We start from the raw sequence: 16,914 nt of genomic DNA, 5'->3' as shown, positions 1-16,914 counted from the left end.
TCCAACCCGTGTCCCCTCCCGGACCCGGTATCCCTCCTGCACCCCGTATCCTGTCCCTGCACTCCGTGTCCCCTCCAACACCCGTGTCCTGTCCCCGTACCCCGTGTCCTGTCCCTGTCCTCCTGTCCTGTCCCTGTACCGGTGTCCTGTCCCTATCCCCGTATCCCTCTCGCATCCCGTGTTCTCCCCCTGTCCCCCTGTTCTGTCCCCGCACTCCGTGTTCTGTCCCTGTCCCCGTGTCCTGTCTCTGTCCCCGTGCCCCTGTCGCGGGGTCCCCTGGCCCGGTCTCTCCCCGCGGGCGCCCCCCGGCGGTTGCCCCTGGCGCGGCAGGAGGCGGCTCTGCGCGGCCGCTCGGCGAATCCCGCGGGCTCCCGGCGGCGGGGCCGAGCCCCCCTTTGCTCCCCCTTTTCTTCTTCTTCCTCCTCCTCCTCCTGCTGGTGCTCCTCCTGCCGCCGCCGCCGCTGCCGGGCTCCGCTCCGCCTCGCCAGCCCCGAGCCGGGTGCCCCGGCCCTGCCGCTCCTCCCGGCCTCCGCAGTCCCGGCCCGGCGGGCGGTGAGTCCGTCCTGTCCTGTCCCCGCGGGCACATCGGGGGGGTCTCGGGGTCGCCTCATCGGGGGAGGGCACGGTCAGGCGGGAAGGGGGGTCCGGGCAGCCCCGGAGTGCGGCGGGACCCCCAGGTGGGTGATGGGCATAGCCCCCGGGGTGACGGGCACCGCTCCGCGGGCGAGGGTGGCCACGCGCGGGGCATCTCCCGGGGGAACGGGCAGCGCTTCCCGGCGACGGCATCGCTCCGCGGGCGGTGGTGGCCGTGCTCGGGGCATCCTTCCCCGGCGGCGGCGGGTCACGCTTTAGGGCATCCCCCTCCGAGGGCTGGTGACCGCGCTCGGGGCATCTCCCGCCGGGGATTAGGGACTGCGCTCCGGGCATCATCCCCACGGGCTCCAGGGGTCCTGCCCGGGCACTCTCGGTGCACCCTCCGGAGGTTTGCGGTGCCGGGGGTGAGCTCGGTGTTCGTGCTTGGTGCATCGTCCCAGAGTGCTGGGGGACTTGTTCCCTCCCTGCACACCCACCCGTGTGATTCCCGCACCGGGGACCAGCATCCACAGCCCCTTTTCCACATCAGCGGGGCCGGGGGTGTTCAGGTGTCCCAGGAGCAGCACCTGCTTCTGCAGCCCTTCCAGAACATGCCTCGCACGCAGCAACCCTGATCAGCGCTACAGCCGGCCCCTACCGTGGCTTTGGGCTCTGTCGTTGTCCCCCCCAGCCACGCTGGCTGTAGTAACACCACGGAGCCCCTTCCTTCCCCTGGGCTGTGAAATGCCCACAAACATCCCCGACCTGGCGGCACCGCTTAAAAAGCGCTGGATGTGCTGGGAGGAGGAGGAGGCACCGCATCCCCGTGCCTTTTTACCTTTTCACCGCGGGATGAGGCGCTTTCACACCGCCCGTGCTCCAGGGAATACCCACCCTTAGCCATACCTGTTTGGGAGTTCATCCGTATGGAAAACGCAGCCGCTTTCCTGGCTAACACCGGGGCTGTCTCGCAGAGACCATTTAGTCTGTCTAGACAAGTATGATGAAGAGCAAAGTGCCTGGAGCTGAGTGATTAGAGCTCGGCTATCTCTGCAGTGCTACGTTTGTTGTACAGCTCTGATAGATGCTGCTCCGTGCTTTCGGATCTCTGGTTAGCAAGTGCACAGCACGCAGACATGGATTGTGGAGGATTATTTCATGTCAGAGGCAGGGAAGGAGAACACAGCCAGCCCTTCATCACATGTGTGCATGGGAGAAGCAGCACAGGCACTTGAACCAGACTAAAATGAACAGAGAAATCTCTGAAAATGGTGAATAAATGGGTGATGAGGGGGAGGAGGGGGAAAGGCACATACTTGCCAGCTTACTTTCTGGAGGCTAGCACAGAGAAGTTCATGAATGTTTGTGTGACACTTAGAAAGCCTCAAATGGCAGGCACTGAAAAATAGGGTAGTGCTTTTGTACGAGCATAGAATAAATAAAACCTGGAGAAGAGAAGGCTGAAATGAGGGATAATGTATGTCCTCAGGACATATTAAAATGAAGCACAGCGCATTGAGAGAGCAGGCTTTAAAATAAAACAAAATCAAAGGCAAAGTGGACGTGTATATGTTCTTAAATACTTAAGAACACTTAAATAAGACTATTTAAATAAGAACAAAAGGAAGCATCTGCCTCCACCTTAGGTATTTAATGACCTTTACAAGTCTTGTCTTTCACCTTGCAAACCTTTTTTGCATATTGTTGAGTTGTCCATCTAACTTGTCCAGCAGTCCAAGTTAATTAATGAGGCAGATTCCTGGGAGGACAAACTTCCAGGGCTGAGTCTTGCAGCAGTAACACATCAATCACAGCTCCAATAGGACAGGCAGCTTCTCCTCCTTGTAAATGCACGTGTGAATCCATGAAGGTTTCCACAGCACCAAGAATGACTCTCCCCAAGACCATCTGTTTCTGAGCCACAGACATATTCTAGAGACATTACACACAAATATTATTGGGATCTGGCACTACGTGAGGCCAGAAGGCTTTATCTGAGTTTCTGGGCTGGAACACACACAGATCTGACTCAGTGCTCTGTGGCCACTTAATGCCGACTGGACAGAGCACGCCAGAGCTCCATGGGGGTGCAAGCAAAGGGCTGAGCAGGTCCAGAGTGGATTTTCTGTGTGAGCAGAGGGGATTGATTCTGAAAACTGCTGAGTATCTCAAAACCAGGTCTGAGCCTGGCCAAAGAGATTTGGTGTGACCCCAGGAGCTGAGCCTACTCAGCAGGCAAAGCCTGGGGCTGTCTGAGCTCCTTGAGGAAGGAGCTGGACCAGTGAGAACTTTATTTAGAACAGAGCTTCTCAGTCAAGAAAAATCTCTTTCTATACATGTAAACAAATAAATTGAGAGAATTGCTTTCAGGCTGTCATGGGTGCAATACTGGGAAGCACTGAAAAGGAGAGGCTGATCCTGGAGCAGCAGCAGCACACACCAAGTGCAAATCTCAGGAAAAGAGCTATTAAGTAACTGGAGCATGTGTTGATAATTAGTTATCGCTCGTTATGTTTGCTCTGGGCTTTTCATTTCTATTGACTGGCGATGAATTTTCTGCACTGTCACTGCTTGTTTACAGTACAGCACCTACCAAAGGTAATTAATCAGTGTTAAGAGACCCTGCTAATGTCCCTCCGACATAGAAAGAGCCAGGTAAAGTCAGTTTGCCTCCAAATACTTCACAAGAGCTGAGAGGGACAGGAAACAGAGGGAATCTCCTTCTGTGCATCTGCAGTGCCTACGGGAGAGTCAGAACCAGAAATTACTTACAAGTTAGCTTATAAAATAAATAACTTTAGAAAGACCTTAAAAATTATACAATCTTTGCAATGTTAGGGTCAAATTCTATACAATACCAAATAACTTCATAATGCACTGAGTGCCCTTTCTGGACCTGTACATGGAATTTCTTCACACAAGACCATCCCTTTTTGTCAGAATATCCCAAATGAACTCACGCTGTATGATATTGCCCTGGCCTTTGAGAATCACCCTGTTACTGTCAGCCCCAGGCATATCTATCCAAGAAAGCAATGTCAATATATTAGAGAATAAATGACATATCTATGAATTACAAACAGAATAATTCATAGGTAATTTTCAATTACAGAGAATAATTTATATGTGTCTGATTTGCAAAGAGAATTATTTATGAGTAACCTGAATTGCACATGAAGCACATTAACAGGTTACTGTGGGAAAGGGAGTGTACAGACTGCTCAGGTGTCACGTGCTGAGCCTGGATTTTGGGGTGTTTCTTGTGAAAACACTCACCATGAAAATAAAATCTGTCAGATTCCATAGTAAACAGATTTGTATATTTTGCCCAATCTGGTCTGAAACCTCGGAGTGGTGCTGAAAGCCTCAGGGAATGTGTTGGAGCTCCTGCCTTGTGGAGCACCACGAGCAGAATGGCCACAGCTGGGGTCCTACAACATAATCCTTGGGAAAGGCTGCTGCCAGGAAAAGACAAGAGCCAAGTGCCAAAACCTTTGGGTTCTCTGTGTCTCCTCTGCCCTATGTGGAGGTGATGATGGATGATATGAAATATGCAAATAACAGAGAAAAAGAGGAAGATCTCCAGGGTCTGGATGAGATTCCCAGCACAGGCTCCTTCCCTGCCCCTGGATCCTGCACATGTTCCATCCTGCACACAGGGACATTGGTTGCTCCTTCATATCACAGAATCACTGAGGTTGGAGAGACCTCCAAGATCATCAGGTCCAACCTTCATGGATCTCATGTGGTCCAACACAGTTGCTCCTGGTTTAGGAAAAATTACAATGTTAGCAAATGGCTGTGAGATGGAGCAACAAAATGTGTGTTGGGAACAGGATGTTTTCCTAATGGTAAAGTAAAAAATGTCACAGGAGTGGATGTGGGGAGTGTCTCCACTTGCAGCAGATCTCTAGATTATTATTTTGCTTAAAGCATTTTCTTAAGTGCAACTACAAATTACTGGCCTTTTAAACAAAAGGAGTTCCTTTCTCCTCCCCAGGACTTGCTGGTCAGGTCCCACAGCTTGTCATTTAACAAGGGGCCAAAACAGTTTCTTTAAAGGCAGAACATCTTCTGAAATACCTGAAGGGCAGAAGGATGCATTGGTGCTTCCACTTCTTCATCCCCACCTTGTCATCTTAAAAACTGAGTTGGGAAAGAAACTATCCAAGCCAAAGTGCCATTCCCTCCTGAGGGGCTCCCTCAGGGAGTTACACCAGGCACCCTCAGCACAAGAACTAGAATTATAAAGACTTGTTGCTCTGCTCCAGTTAATGAAACACCATATCCAGATATTAGACCAAGACAAATCTGCTATGGCTAATGTGGTAAAAGAGCTTCTTTTTTCGACCACTAAAATTGGTCTGTAAAATTTTTCTGAAGCATTAATTTTCTCCAATTAAGTATTTTAGAAAAGCTTACTAAAGAGAAGTAATTGTCTTGGATTTGGAGAGTCTAATGGGTTGCTGCTGCTCTGTTGGAAGCAAAGCCAGACTCTCCAGGAGAAGGAGGCACATGTCATTCCAGACTGAATTCCTGCAAATGCCTCCCTGTGCCCGAGCTTTTGAACCACTGAAGCGTCGTCATGGGCACCCTTGGGCATGAGGAACATCACAAAACACCCATGGTCACAGCTGGGAATGTCTGGAGCTGGGTGAATGTCCCCTTTTAGGAAGTCTAGGGAAACAATGTATATCCCATAGCTTTGGGCTCACACTATACTCCACGAGGGACCCTGAGGGGAACACTTACTACAAGACTGTGCACTCATTGTATTTGCTGTCACATACATCCACTCTTTGCTGCTTCCCATTTAGCTGAGAAAAATCCATTCATTTTCTAACCAGCTCCCCCTCCCCAGACCAACACTCCAGTTATTGCCCAAAACGTTAACGAAAGCAGCTCATGCTTCCAGAAACTTTGAAATTTAAATCCTTTAACATGATCAGTCTCAACCTGGACCAAGTGCAAAGTCTCTTTCTTGACTTGCACTGGGCAGGCAGCAGCATCACCTCCTCAGGGAGCTGAATATTGCAAAGAGTTCCCCAGGGGACATTCTGCAATCACCAGGAAAAGGATGCTTGTATTTAAAGGTTGTGCAGAACAAGTGAAATCTTGTCCATTAGGAAAATGCCAGTCTTCACCCTACTCCAAGGCAAAACTCCTGATGTCCTGCTGGGGTCAGACTCTCACTTTGTGCTCCCAAATCTGGAAGGAAGTCAGAAGTGTAGGGATTTGGGTCACCAAGTGCAGGGAAACCTCACACAAACTCTTGCTGCTCCCCGTAAAAACCAGTTGGAACAATTAGGACAATTTTGGGCAGTAAGAAGAGCTCAGAAAGTATCACAAATTTTTTTCCTAAACTTTCACTGGATTAGGAACCTTGTACCACTTCAGGTCCCCCCATGCCACCTGCTGTCAGCCTTTAATGCGAGTGAAATACAAAGCTTGCAAAAATGAAAGAAAACTGCTTATCCACTCCCTCTCCAAGCTACACACCCTTCGAGACAGAAAAGATCACACTAAATGAGCCCTTTTAAGGACTACCAATACATACACAGCTTTTCCCAAGGGCTAGATGACAAGGATGCACTGTTAATTTTAATGGGCTGCCACTTTCCTCTTACAGTGCAAACCACCTCTGCATAACTGAGGAGAGGCTTTGGCTCATGTTGGTACTACTTTTTTTAAATATTGAATTTTCTTAATCGTATTGCTGTCCTCAGGGGCCACTGAATGCCACTTATCTAGCAGAACTAGGCTAAAGACCTACTTAAATTATAGACGTAACCAGTTCCTCCTTAAAATATTTAATCTCTTTTTTTTTTTTTCTCCTGTGATTGAATGCTGCTGCTACAGCAGTAATGGTCAGCAGCTGATGTCCACCCAGAAAGCTTTTCTGGCTCCTTTTGAGTTACTATGAACTTGCCTAGAAGAAGGTAATGCTTATTCCTAGAAACCCTGAGCTTTTGTGCATATATCCCCTAAATTTCTCATTGTGCTGTGAACAGGTGGAGCACTTACCTGTGGTAGGCAAAAAGCCCAAAGCACTGCTCCAAAATGCTCCAGCTCTGCTCGGCATGGTCTCCTTACAAAAAGGAAAAATCCAGGCATGGATTAATCATGGGGGTTGTGCTTTGTTTCCTCTTTTTCTTCCCTCTTCCCAAGGTGTTCACTGGCATCTCCCCAAGTGCATAAACTGCAGTGGGAAATAGGTGCTAGGAATAGGAATTAGGACTAGAAGTAGGGATAGGAATTCTGCAGCTTTAGGGAATGCTGGCCTTAGACTGGATCCTGGAGAAGATATTTCCAGGATGCTCCAAATTAGTTTCTTTGTGCTGCAGGCTTTCATTTGCTCTTTATTTACCACTTGACATCATCCCCAGCATTGCTGATGCTAACACAGTGTGACATGAAGCTGTTCATGAAGGGACACGATGGCAATGGGCCCGAGCGTGTCCTGCTAGAGAGGCACCACCAGCCTTGCATAGCAAGTCCCACCTTGGCTGGGCAAATGTACCCAAATCCTGCAGCCTGACAACAGCACTGGGAACCCTGGGATAATAGCTAGGATTAAAAGGTGCTAGAGGAAATTGTCACCGGAGAACAGCTGCTTTCACTGGTGTCAGATAAGGCAGGAGTTTAGGCTTCTGATCAACAGATAAAAACCAATATCAACCTCTTTGTTCCTGACATGGACCTGTTCCAAGGACTGTGGTTTATCCCAAGCAAATAGGAGCACCACAGCCTACAAGGTCCAGTGCAACCAGTTGCACAACACTCAGAGGTATTTCCCATCTTTTGGGGCTTCAGGATAGAGCACCAAAAAAACCCCAAACCAGTGAAGCCATCTCCAGACATCCAGCACCATTTTGGGCTGTGCATTTTTGAGCACCATGTCCTGGAACAGGGTCCCTGAGCCAGTGACACCCACGTGGATGTGGAGAACCCATAACAGCCTCTCCCATATGAAGTGTAAGGCCTGGAGCACAGTGTGCAGTGTTTACAGAATCCCACCACACCCTACAGCCGGGATATTGGCATGTCACTGTGAGGGCCAAGTGTGAGGAGCTTTCCTTTCCCTGGCAAGGCCGGGTGCTGATGGCTGTGTCCCATCCGTGGTGAGGCCGGGTGCTGACGGCTGTGTCCCATCTGAGGCGGTGCTGAGGCCGGGTGCTGATGGCCGTGTCCCATCTGTGGTGAGGCTGGGTGCTGATGGCCGTGTTCCCCACACACGAGGAGTTTTCCTGTCCCTGGCGAGGCCCGATGCTGACGGCCATGTTCCCTCCCTCAGGCGTGCCGCCGCCGCCGCGCCCCGCGATGCTGCAGTGCAAGCACGCGCAGGAGTTCAGCTTCGGGCCCCGCGCTCTGAAGGACGCGCTCATCTCCACGGACCCCGCGCTGCAGGAGCTCTACGCCAAGGCCTTCTCCAGGGCGGAGAAGCTGTTCCTGTCCGAGGCCTACAACCCCCAGCGCACGCTGTTCTGCACGCTGCTCATCCGCACGGCCTTCGACTGGCTGCTCAGCCACCCCGATGCCCCAGAGGACTTTGAGACCTTCTACCACGCCGTGCTGAGGAGGAAGCAGAACTTCTGTCGAAAGCACATTTACCTGCAGCCTATAGGTAATGGGGGGATCTTCACTGTGCTGCCTGGAGAGACACAGGAGGGCGGTGGGTGGTGTTGAGTGCTGCTAACGGCCTCCTCTAAGGACTCACCTGCAAATGCAATGGCCAGAGCAAAGACAAGTGTAACAGGCAAGGCTCTGACATGCCCCCAGTCCAGAGTCACAAGCCGTGGTGGCAGACCTGCCATATAAATGGTATGTGTGCCCCTGGGTGAGGCTCACAATGAATTTATGCATATGTGTATATCAAAGTATGAAACAATGCTGGAAAAACCAGCATTTCTGGAGGTCTGTCTCTGATGGTTCATTAAACACAGCCACCCGTTCCCACATTAATCATTCTGCACAAGTTAAACAGGAGACAACCTTCCAGCACATCTGCTCTGCTAATGAGAGCATACCAATGCCTTGAGCAACCTCTCAGAAAGAGCTCCCTCTTCTCCTCTATATCCATAACCACCCAGAAGTGTTCACCACATCCCAGAGTAAGCAATGAGCTCTAGAATGAACCAGCCTGCCCAGTTGCTGTGGCCAGTGCCACAAAACCCCATTGGAGCCTAATGCTCACCCTGGCTGTAAGGCACTGACAGAGAGCTTCTCTCCTCAGATTTAATCGAAGGCCCCGCTGGGCTCTCGCTGCTGGATTCCCTGCAGAGCTGTGTGGAGTCCTTCTTCCTGGGCCTGCGTGTGAAGTGCCTTCCCTCCATCCCAGTCTCTTCCATCCACTGCTGCTTCCGCCACAGCCGGGACTCGGACAGGGTGCAGCTCCACGCAGGTGAGCAAGGATCAGGCAGCAGGGAGCCCACTGAGACACCAGCCTGGCACACGGGCACGAGCTCTGCCTTAGGAAATGCCTGACACAGCCCTTCATTGCCTGGGCTGGGAGGGGATGAGGAAGGGAGTGAAAAGGCAGAAATCCTGTTCCCATGGAAAGCCCAGAGCTTTGAGGCTGGAAACAGGAATGAAAAACAAAGTGACTTTCATCATATTTTCCTCTGCTGTTTGTATTTTTCAGTGCTGTTATGTTTAGGTCCAGCTCTGGATCGGATCAGCTCTGCGGGAAGGCTCTGTTGATTTGGGGCAGTCTGAGTTCTCCCATCCCGTGTCCAGAGCCAAAGTAAATTATTGGCCTGGGTGGTGCAGGGGAGAACTCACAGGCCTTTCATGATAGGAAATTTGGGTTCAAGTGTCACACAGTTCCCCAGGGGACTGGGTTTGCCAGTTGCCAAACTTGCACTGCACAAACATCCACCTGGAATGAGATGTTTGCAGGTACCATGGGCAGCACATGCTCAGCACAGACCCAGCACTGCAGCCCTGGGGCTGTTCCAGCTTAGTTCTGAACTGCCTGGAGGGAAATTCTACTCCCAGGTGCTCATTCCATGGGTTAGTACTGAATTCATCAGCATCTCTGCTTTGTTTTGACTCTGTGCCCAGCGCCACTTCCAAAGTTAAGTCTTCTCTGATTTGAGAGATGGGCTACACAGCCATGGTTCTCCACCTGAGATGATGAATCCAGCAGCTCTGCCTGCCTGTGGGCTTGGATTACATCCTCCTCCCCCCATCAGCAGCAGAAATTCTGGCTCTGTGCCTTCCAGGGATTCTTCATTTAAATTAACATCTCTTTTGTATTTGTCCAGATGGGATCCTGAATTTCCTGAAGAACAACAAACCCATGGATGCCCTGTGTGTCCTTGGACTTACCCTGCTGGACCTTTACCCATGCGAGACCTGGAGCTTCACATTCAGCAAATTCCTGCCAGGACAAGGTGGGCTGGTGTCCCATGGTGATCCAGCACAGTGTGAGAATAAGGCAGCACTGTACCAAAAAGCCCTTCCCTGTGAGACTGGAATAGCCAAATCTTAACATGCTGCTCCCTGGTAAGAGGAACTAGGCTTTCCCAGTGTGGAATTAGGGGGATCAGGGCTCCTGATCCAGGCATAGGTAACTGAGGTGATACAAACCTTTTGTGGAGTTGGTCTCATCACACCCTGTGTGCCCAGCTGGACTGTGTTCCCACAGCTGTATTTTCATGCTGCCTAAGGTGACAGACAGCTGTAAAAGAGCAGATGACTGACATTACTCCCCTCTCTTCACAGAAGTGGGAGTCTGCAGCTTTGCCAGGTTTTCTGGGGATTTCCCCCAGGCTGGTTGTAGCAGCCTGAACCCACCCACACAGAAGGAAGAGCTGTGTGAAGTCAGCAAGGAGGGAAGAGAGAAGACCCTGCAGTTCAGTGCCCAGGAGATGGTCCAGTGTTGTAAGGTAGGACCAGCAACCTCCTACACCCCTGTTTCTTCCTGGGTAGGGTTAAATATTGCAGGCCAGGGTATAAAACAGACCTCAGCCCAGTGAAGCAGCCATGAGGCTGCTCCCAGAAGCACAGGCAGCCACAGCTAAGCCCACACTGAATTCAGACATAAAGAGCTTCCATTTTAGTGCACTGCATGAACAGCTCCTACTCCCCTCACCACTGGAGCAAGTGACAACATCAGTTATGGGCAGGCTACAGGACTTGTCTCAAAATCACAGAATGGTTTGCGTTGGAAGGGACCTTAAAGACTATCTTGTCCCAAACCGCTACCACAGACAGGGACACCATGCACTAAACAAGGCTGTGTCATGGAGCAGGACTGAAACAGCCCTGCCCAGCTCCCAGGTTCATGCTTGGGTAATCCTGAGTATTTTTCTTGTCAGGCACAGCAAGGCTGATACAGTATTTGGAGAATAATCAGAATATCTGATTGTGTGTAACTAATGGATGGCTGCAAAGGGTGACTCTGTCCTCCTCAGACAGTGACATCTGTGAGGGGAGGGGTCCCTGTGCCATCCCTGTTACATGGATGGAGGAGGAGAACACCTCAGCCACGTCATCTATTTAAATGCAGAACCCTTAAACCCTCCTCATCTCCAACACATCCTCTCCATGAGTGCTGTCCTCCCTCACCCCAACATCTGCCATATTCCAGCTCTGCTTCCAGTGTTTCTCCCAAAGCCGGCCCACACAGAGCAGTCACAGCAGCACCTTCAAAGCCACTTCCCTTTGCTCCCCTGGTATTTGCTCAGGATTTTCTAGTTTGAGACCTCTTCCTGCAATAATTTCAAATGACATTAAGTGGCAATGGGAGGAGGAGAGGAGTCCTCCATCCTCAGCCTTTCCACAGTTGCCAATTCCCAAGGCAGTCATGCTTGGCCAGCTGACTCCAGCTCAGTTTTCTGCTTTGGCACAAATGTTAATGGAGTCTGTTCTGGAAGGACTCAGATCTGTTATTGCCAACAGCTTCTTGCACATTTCTCACACAGGCTGTGCTGCTCTTTTCAGGCCCCAGTGGGACTGGTTTTCCTCTTTAAAAAACCCCTAAAACAACAAAAACCACCACATTGTCCTTGGGGAAGAGCAGCAGCAGCACCACCAAACACTCTGCCTACATCTGCCTCACCCACACCCACCCCTCCTTCTCCACAACACAAACATGGAGCTGGGAAGAGGCAGCCAGGTTCTCCTGTCACCTTGGACAAGCCTGGGCTGGGGGAATGCCATTGCTGAGCAGGAGCTTGGTCAGACCGCAGGGGAGCAGGGAAAGTGGAACAGCAGAGGAGGAAGAGGAGGGGGCAGCAGAAAACAGGAATGACCATGCACTGCTGTGATCTTTGCTTGCCCCACAGGTGACCTGCCACGAGATCTGCCACCTGATGGGGCTGGGGACGTGCCGCTGGCTGCAGTGCATCATGCAGGGAGCCCTGAGCCTGGAGGAGGCGCTGCTGCGGCCCCTGGAGCCCTGCCCCATCTGCCTGCGCAAGCTGCAGCACGTCGTGGGCTTCAAACTCATCGAGCGCTACAGGGTGAGCCCCAACCCCAGAGCCTCGTGGAGCAGGGACAGGGCAGGGCCAGGCTGGCTCAGCCCAAACCCCAGCTCTGAAGGAGCTGCAGCAGCCTGGTGAAGGCAGGAGGTCTCAGGAGATCTCAGTACGTGGTGCTGAGGCACCTCACACCTGAACATCAGGGTGTTCTACACAGGCTCTGACCAACAAAGCACTCTGCACAGTTCCAGGGCTTTTGGCTCTTCCCAAGGGACACTGCCACAGTCCAACCACACTTTCCTACTCCCGAAAACGAGGTGGGAAGGGCAGGCAGATTGCAAGCAGGAGCAGCAGTGAGCGCAGGGATTCCCACAGCTACGCCCTTTCCTGTGCCATCCTGGATTTTTGCCTCTCTGGGGCTGCTGGGAACAGGGAGGAAACATCATGTGTGTACTTTGCTGCAATTCCAGTTTAAATTTACGAGAAAGGATCCCAAATTATTACCCCCAGCATGTGGAGGGTCCCAGACTCATCTTTTGTCTCTTCTCTCTCACCCATATCACTGCTAACACCACATTTAGACGGATCACGAACAGTATTAACACACCCTTAGCTCTTGAAAGGGTTTTCTACCTCTGCTGTCTAAAAAGCAGGATTCAGTAGCCAAATGGTTGGTGGAATAGAAATAATGTCCCCATTCTCACTCAGCACCCATCTTCTCCCTGGCTGTGATTCCTGTCTGACACACATCATGTTCAGAGGCAGGATTTTCCTCGCTGCCTATTTTAAAGTCTGTGGGTTGTATTTGTAACAAGATACGAGCAGAATGAGAAAGGAGATGCCTCTGGTTTCATTCAGCATGGAATCAGATGCACAGAAGCATGGCAAAGACTGTGGGGAAACACACACTTTTTTCTGGTTTTCCTACTTACCTGTGCTGCTGCCAGACCCTTCTCTGACTCTGTGCCTGTTTGGTCCCTACTTCTGTCTGAGAAGTGTCTAAATTGCCCAGACCACCAGAAGAGTCTGCTTAAATAAAGCAAATAAATCCTGCTTTATTTAAACACCCAGCCTGTCGGCATCCAGCCAGTGCTTTCTAGAAGAGAATGACCACCTGCATTAATCTTTCCTAGAAATATTTTTTGCCCTTACACCTGCAGCAAATACTGTAATTGGCTCAGCATCCTCTGGTGACAGGGAACACAAACCTTAAGGAATGATGCACTTGCCAAATGTCACATCTGCTTCCTTGAGAAGGCAAAGCTCAACTAGATACAGTATAAGCTGGTGTAAGACGCTGTGATAATCCTGTAAGAGGCTTTGCCATAGAGTTGAGAGAAGACATGAATGCCAGAGATGAAATAAATAGTTAAGGAACAGGACAGAAGAGGGCAGAAAGCTTTGGACACAATAACAGAGAGCAAAGTTAACTTGCCAAGCACGTTAAGTGTAAGTCTGAAGTCACATTTCCTTTTGGAAACAATCACAGATCCCCACTTGCCACAAAACAGCTTCAGACACTCCTAAGAACCCCAGGAAATGCCACAACCAAGCTGTGCTTCAGCAGCAGCAGGTAACACTGCTCAGATCTGCAACTGAGACACAGTTTGGGGCAGGAAACCAGTCCTTATGCAGCAGAAAGAGCTCCTCAACTGATTTATCTGAGTTGTACTCAGAACCACACTCCATTTTTTATCCCAGCTGCTTATTCCAGCATGAGTCATCTTGAAAACTGAAAGCCAGTTAATTATCCTGGTGTTTCCCCACCACAATCAACATTTCCACATTTCCACCTGCTGCTTGTGCAGCATCCCTCATGGGATGTCCTCACATTGTGGCTGGATGAGTTTGCAGTGGCCACACACACACAGACAGCAGGTCCTAGTGACATCCTCGGGGTGGACATCCTCTTCAGCTGCTCTTGCCTGCAGGTAAACAAAACCCACACAGAGCTCATCCCTTCCTGGTTAAACAGGAGAACATAAGAGGCTGCAGCCCTTCAAACCCACCCAAAGTTCAAATGAAAAAGCCACCCAAAGGATGAGAGAGATTGAAGAGATTCTGGGAATTCAGGCAGTGATCCTGAGTAGATTATCCCCCTTTTTTGCTTTGAACAACCCAAATGTACTGCTGGGAAATCCACATCTCCACAGCTTTTTTTATTCCTGGGAACTGGGCTAAGTAGCAATAGGGATTCCTTCCCAGATTCACTATTCTTGGGAATTTAGAGCCATTACAAAATCATGGGCTGCTTGCAGCTTTCCAGTAGCTTTGCTGTCCCCTTCACGAGCCCAGCTCCCTCTGCAGCTTCTGGCACTGCCTTTGTTGGATAAACCCAGAGGGAGGGAAGGCCCACTGGAGGTGGGACCAGGCAGGAGAAAAGTTGTCCCTTTACAACTTTTCTTGCCCCAGAGGGAGGGGGCAGGGTGGATTAGCTAAGCTGAAAGAGTCCATTTTATTCCTGTACAGAATTCTTCCCCGAGGCTCCATGCTCAGACTGAAATGAGAAGCAGGGCTGATTTCTCCCACCCACTCAATTTGAGCTCTTTATCCTTTCTGTCACTTGCCTGAAGAGACAGCAATAGAGGAGGAAAGGAGGAGGGAGCAGTGGGGGGCTGTGAGAGGAGGGAGCTCCACAGGGCTGGGAATCTCCTGCCTGCAGCTCCCCCTGAGCTGAGCAGGGACAGATCCAGCTCCGTGCCTGGCACACCGTGGGGACAGCCCAGGCTAATCCTGTCACTGCTGAGCAACTGGGGGCTTTGCAGATGGATCACTGGGAGCTACAGAAAGTAAAGGAGAAGAAATAGGCCACAGGAGTGTGAAAAACTGAAAAACACACACAAAAAAACCTCAACACTGGCAGCAAGGCAGACAAGATCACCTTTTACCCAGGGATGACTGGAGTACTGTGGTTCATTCCCTACAGCATAAGGAACAAATGTGCCAGGAGCAACCTGTTATATGCCTCATTGTGGCATTTAATATTTAAAAAGGAAATTGTCTCAGACATTTTGCTTTCATTAATTGTTTCTTAGAATCAGCCTTCCCACTTGTTCATTTCAGCTCAGGAGGGAAGAGCTATTCTTGGGAAAAAACTCACGTTACCTCAGGCATTAACAACAGGATGAAACACAATTCTTCACCACTATCTGAGGAGTTTCTATAATGACACAGTTTCCTCTGGAGAGGCATTGGTTTGCCTTTCCTAGAGACCGCATTCACACAGCAGGGAGTGATCTGGTACAGTTTTCTCCTACCACCTCCAATAACAGGGCAGATAAAGTCCACATCTGACTGGAGGCAGCTCTGCCACAGTCCAAGAAAATGGGACAAGAGAAAGCTCCTGCTTTGTAGGATCACCAGGAGTTGTCTGACCCCATTGTCTGGCAGAGAGGACTGTGGCAGCAGCAGCTGAGCCACCCAAGATAAACAGGTTTACCTGGCAAACACAGGGAAGGTGTAATAGCATCTCTTATCCTCCACAATGAAACCTTTCTCCTCTCACCACAGAAGCTGTATGCTTGGACACAGACCGTGCTGTCCACGTGGCCAAGGCAGGAGCCAGCAGAGCTGTCAGCCTCCGAGGACATCCTCCCGTTCAGCTCCGACTCCGGGATGTGCTGCGAGAACGACTCCGAGGCCGTGACCTCCCTGTCCGAGCCGCTGACCCCCGACACCTGCAGCCAGGGCCTGTCCCTGGGGCCAGAGCTGGAGCAGGACGAGCAGCCCAGCTCCCTGCAGGAGGGGCAGGGCCAGCCCCAGCCCCCTGGGCACACCAAGGCCACGGACACCATCAAGGATTACGAGCTGTGGCTGGAGATGTGCATCGCTGCCCTGGAGAGGAACGTCTCTGAGGAGGAACTGGCTCAAGTGGACAGGAGCGTGGACACCCTGGCTAAGTGGGAAATGTTTACAGGCCAGCTGCCTGCTATGAGGAAGGACCTGCCCTTTGCTAGGGACAGCACTGGGCTACGCAAAGTTCTTGGAGACAAATTTTCCTCCTTGCGGAGGAAGCTGAGTTCCAGAAAACTTTCCAAAGGGGAATCGTCCCCTCATCGCTGGCGCTGGGAGGACAACTAGGCCGCGGCTGCCTTGAGCCAGCTTTGCTCACCTCACTGCTTCCAGCCTTCCTCACCCCAAGCTGTTGCTGTCTCAGAGAAGCAGCAACTCCCCCCAGGAATAAAAGGTGTTTTGTTTTCTGAGATTGCTAACACAGTTTTGATGTGATTAGTTCTTCTCCAAAGGTTTTTCCTGTGTTGGTCTAAATGACACCACCACAGTCCACACCCACCTCAAGTCCCATGTAGGTGCTTTTGTTTTCTTGGTCTGAAGTTGGCCAGGAAGAGTTCAGCCAGGTCCCCACTAAAGACTGAACATGCTCACACAGGAGCTTGGGCCATCTGAACAAACAGATGCAAATTAAACCAGGGCAGCTCCCCCACACAGAGAGCTCTTCTCTGCTTAGCACGTCAGTCCCAGGCACAGATGAGGTTTCTCCCTCAAACAGAGTGCTCTGCTTGCTGCCCCACCAGCTGGAGGTTGTGCTGAGCACAGGAGCACAATCCAGGCTGGTGGACTCTCATTATGAGCTGGGGGAGATGGAGGAGATGGGCACAAAGTAAAGCAGAAAGATCCCTGGCAGCTCTGCCCCAAAGAGCAGCGTTAGCCTGATGATTGTCCCTTGGCAGACCCTCAAAAGATCTCCTGAGGTGCCTCAGTTCAAACAAAGCCAGGCTTGGAGCATGAGGTGGAACCACCCACATCCTCTGTAGATTGGCACAGGAGAGGAAACCTTTGGAAACATTCACAGACTCATTGATTATTAATGTAAAAGGGGGAACCACAAGTGTGTTCCTCTTTCTGCCTTGGGAAGTGACCACCCTGGCCCTTCCCTCTTCCCACTGAGCAGGACTGG

At 51.0% G+C, this 16,914-nt stretch overlaps 1 protein-coding gene across 1 annotated transcript; it reads left to right on the top strand.

Moving 5' to 3' along the window:
- Nucleotides 1–460: 460 nt before the first annotated feature.
- On the top strand, nucleotides 461–16,197 carry AMZ1 (archaelysin family metallopeptidase 1). The gene is made up of 7 exons (XM_030958246.1): nucleotides 461–552; nucleotides 7,868–8,197; nucleotides 8,807–8,974; nucleotides 9,840–9,968; nucleotides 10,300–10,463; nucleotides 11,865–12,041; nucleotides 15,510–16,197. Exons 2-7 carry the CDS (start codon nucleotides 7,894–7,896, stop codon nucleotides 16,077–16,079), a joined length of 1,512 nt encoding a protein of 503 aa, XP_030814106.1. The 5' UTR covers nucleotides 461–552; nucleotides 7,868–7,893; the 3' UTR covers nucleotides 16,080–16,197.
- The last annotated feature ends 717 nt before the right edge of the window (nucleotides 16,198–16,914 follow it).

This window comes from Camarhynchus parvulus, chromosome 14, assembly GCF_901933205.1.
Source record: "Camarhynchus parvulus chromosome 14, STF_HiC, whole genome shotgun sequence".
NCBI lineage: Eukaryota > Metazoa > Chordata > Aves > Passeriformes > Thraupidae > Camarhynchus > Camarhynchus parvulus.
Note: the sequence above shows the minus strand (reverse complement) of the source record. Positions and strands in the feature narration are given on the sequence as shown.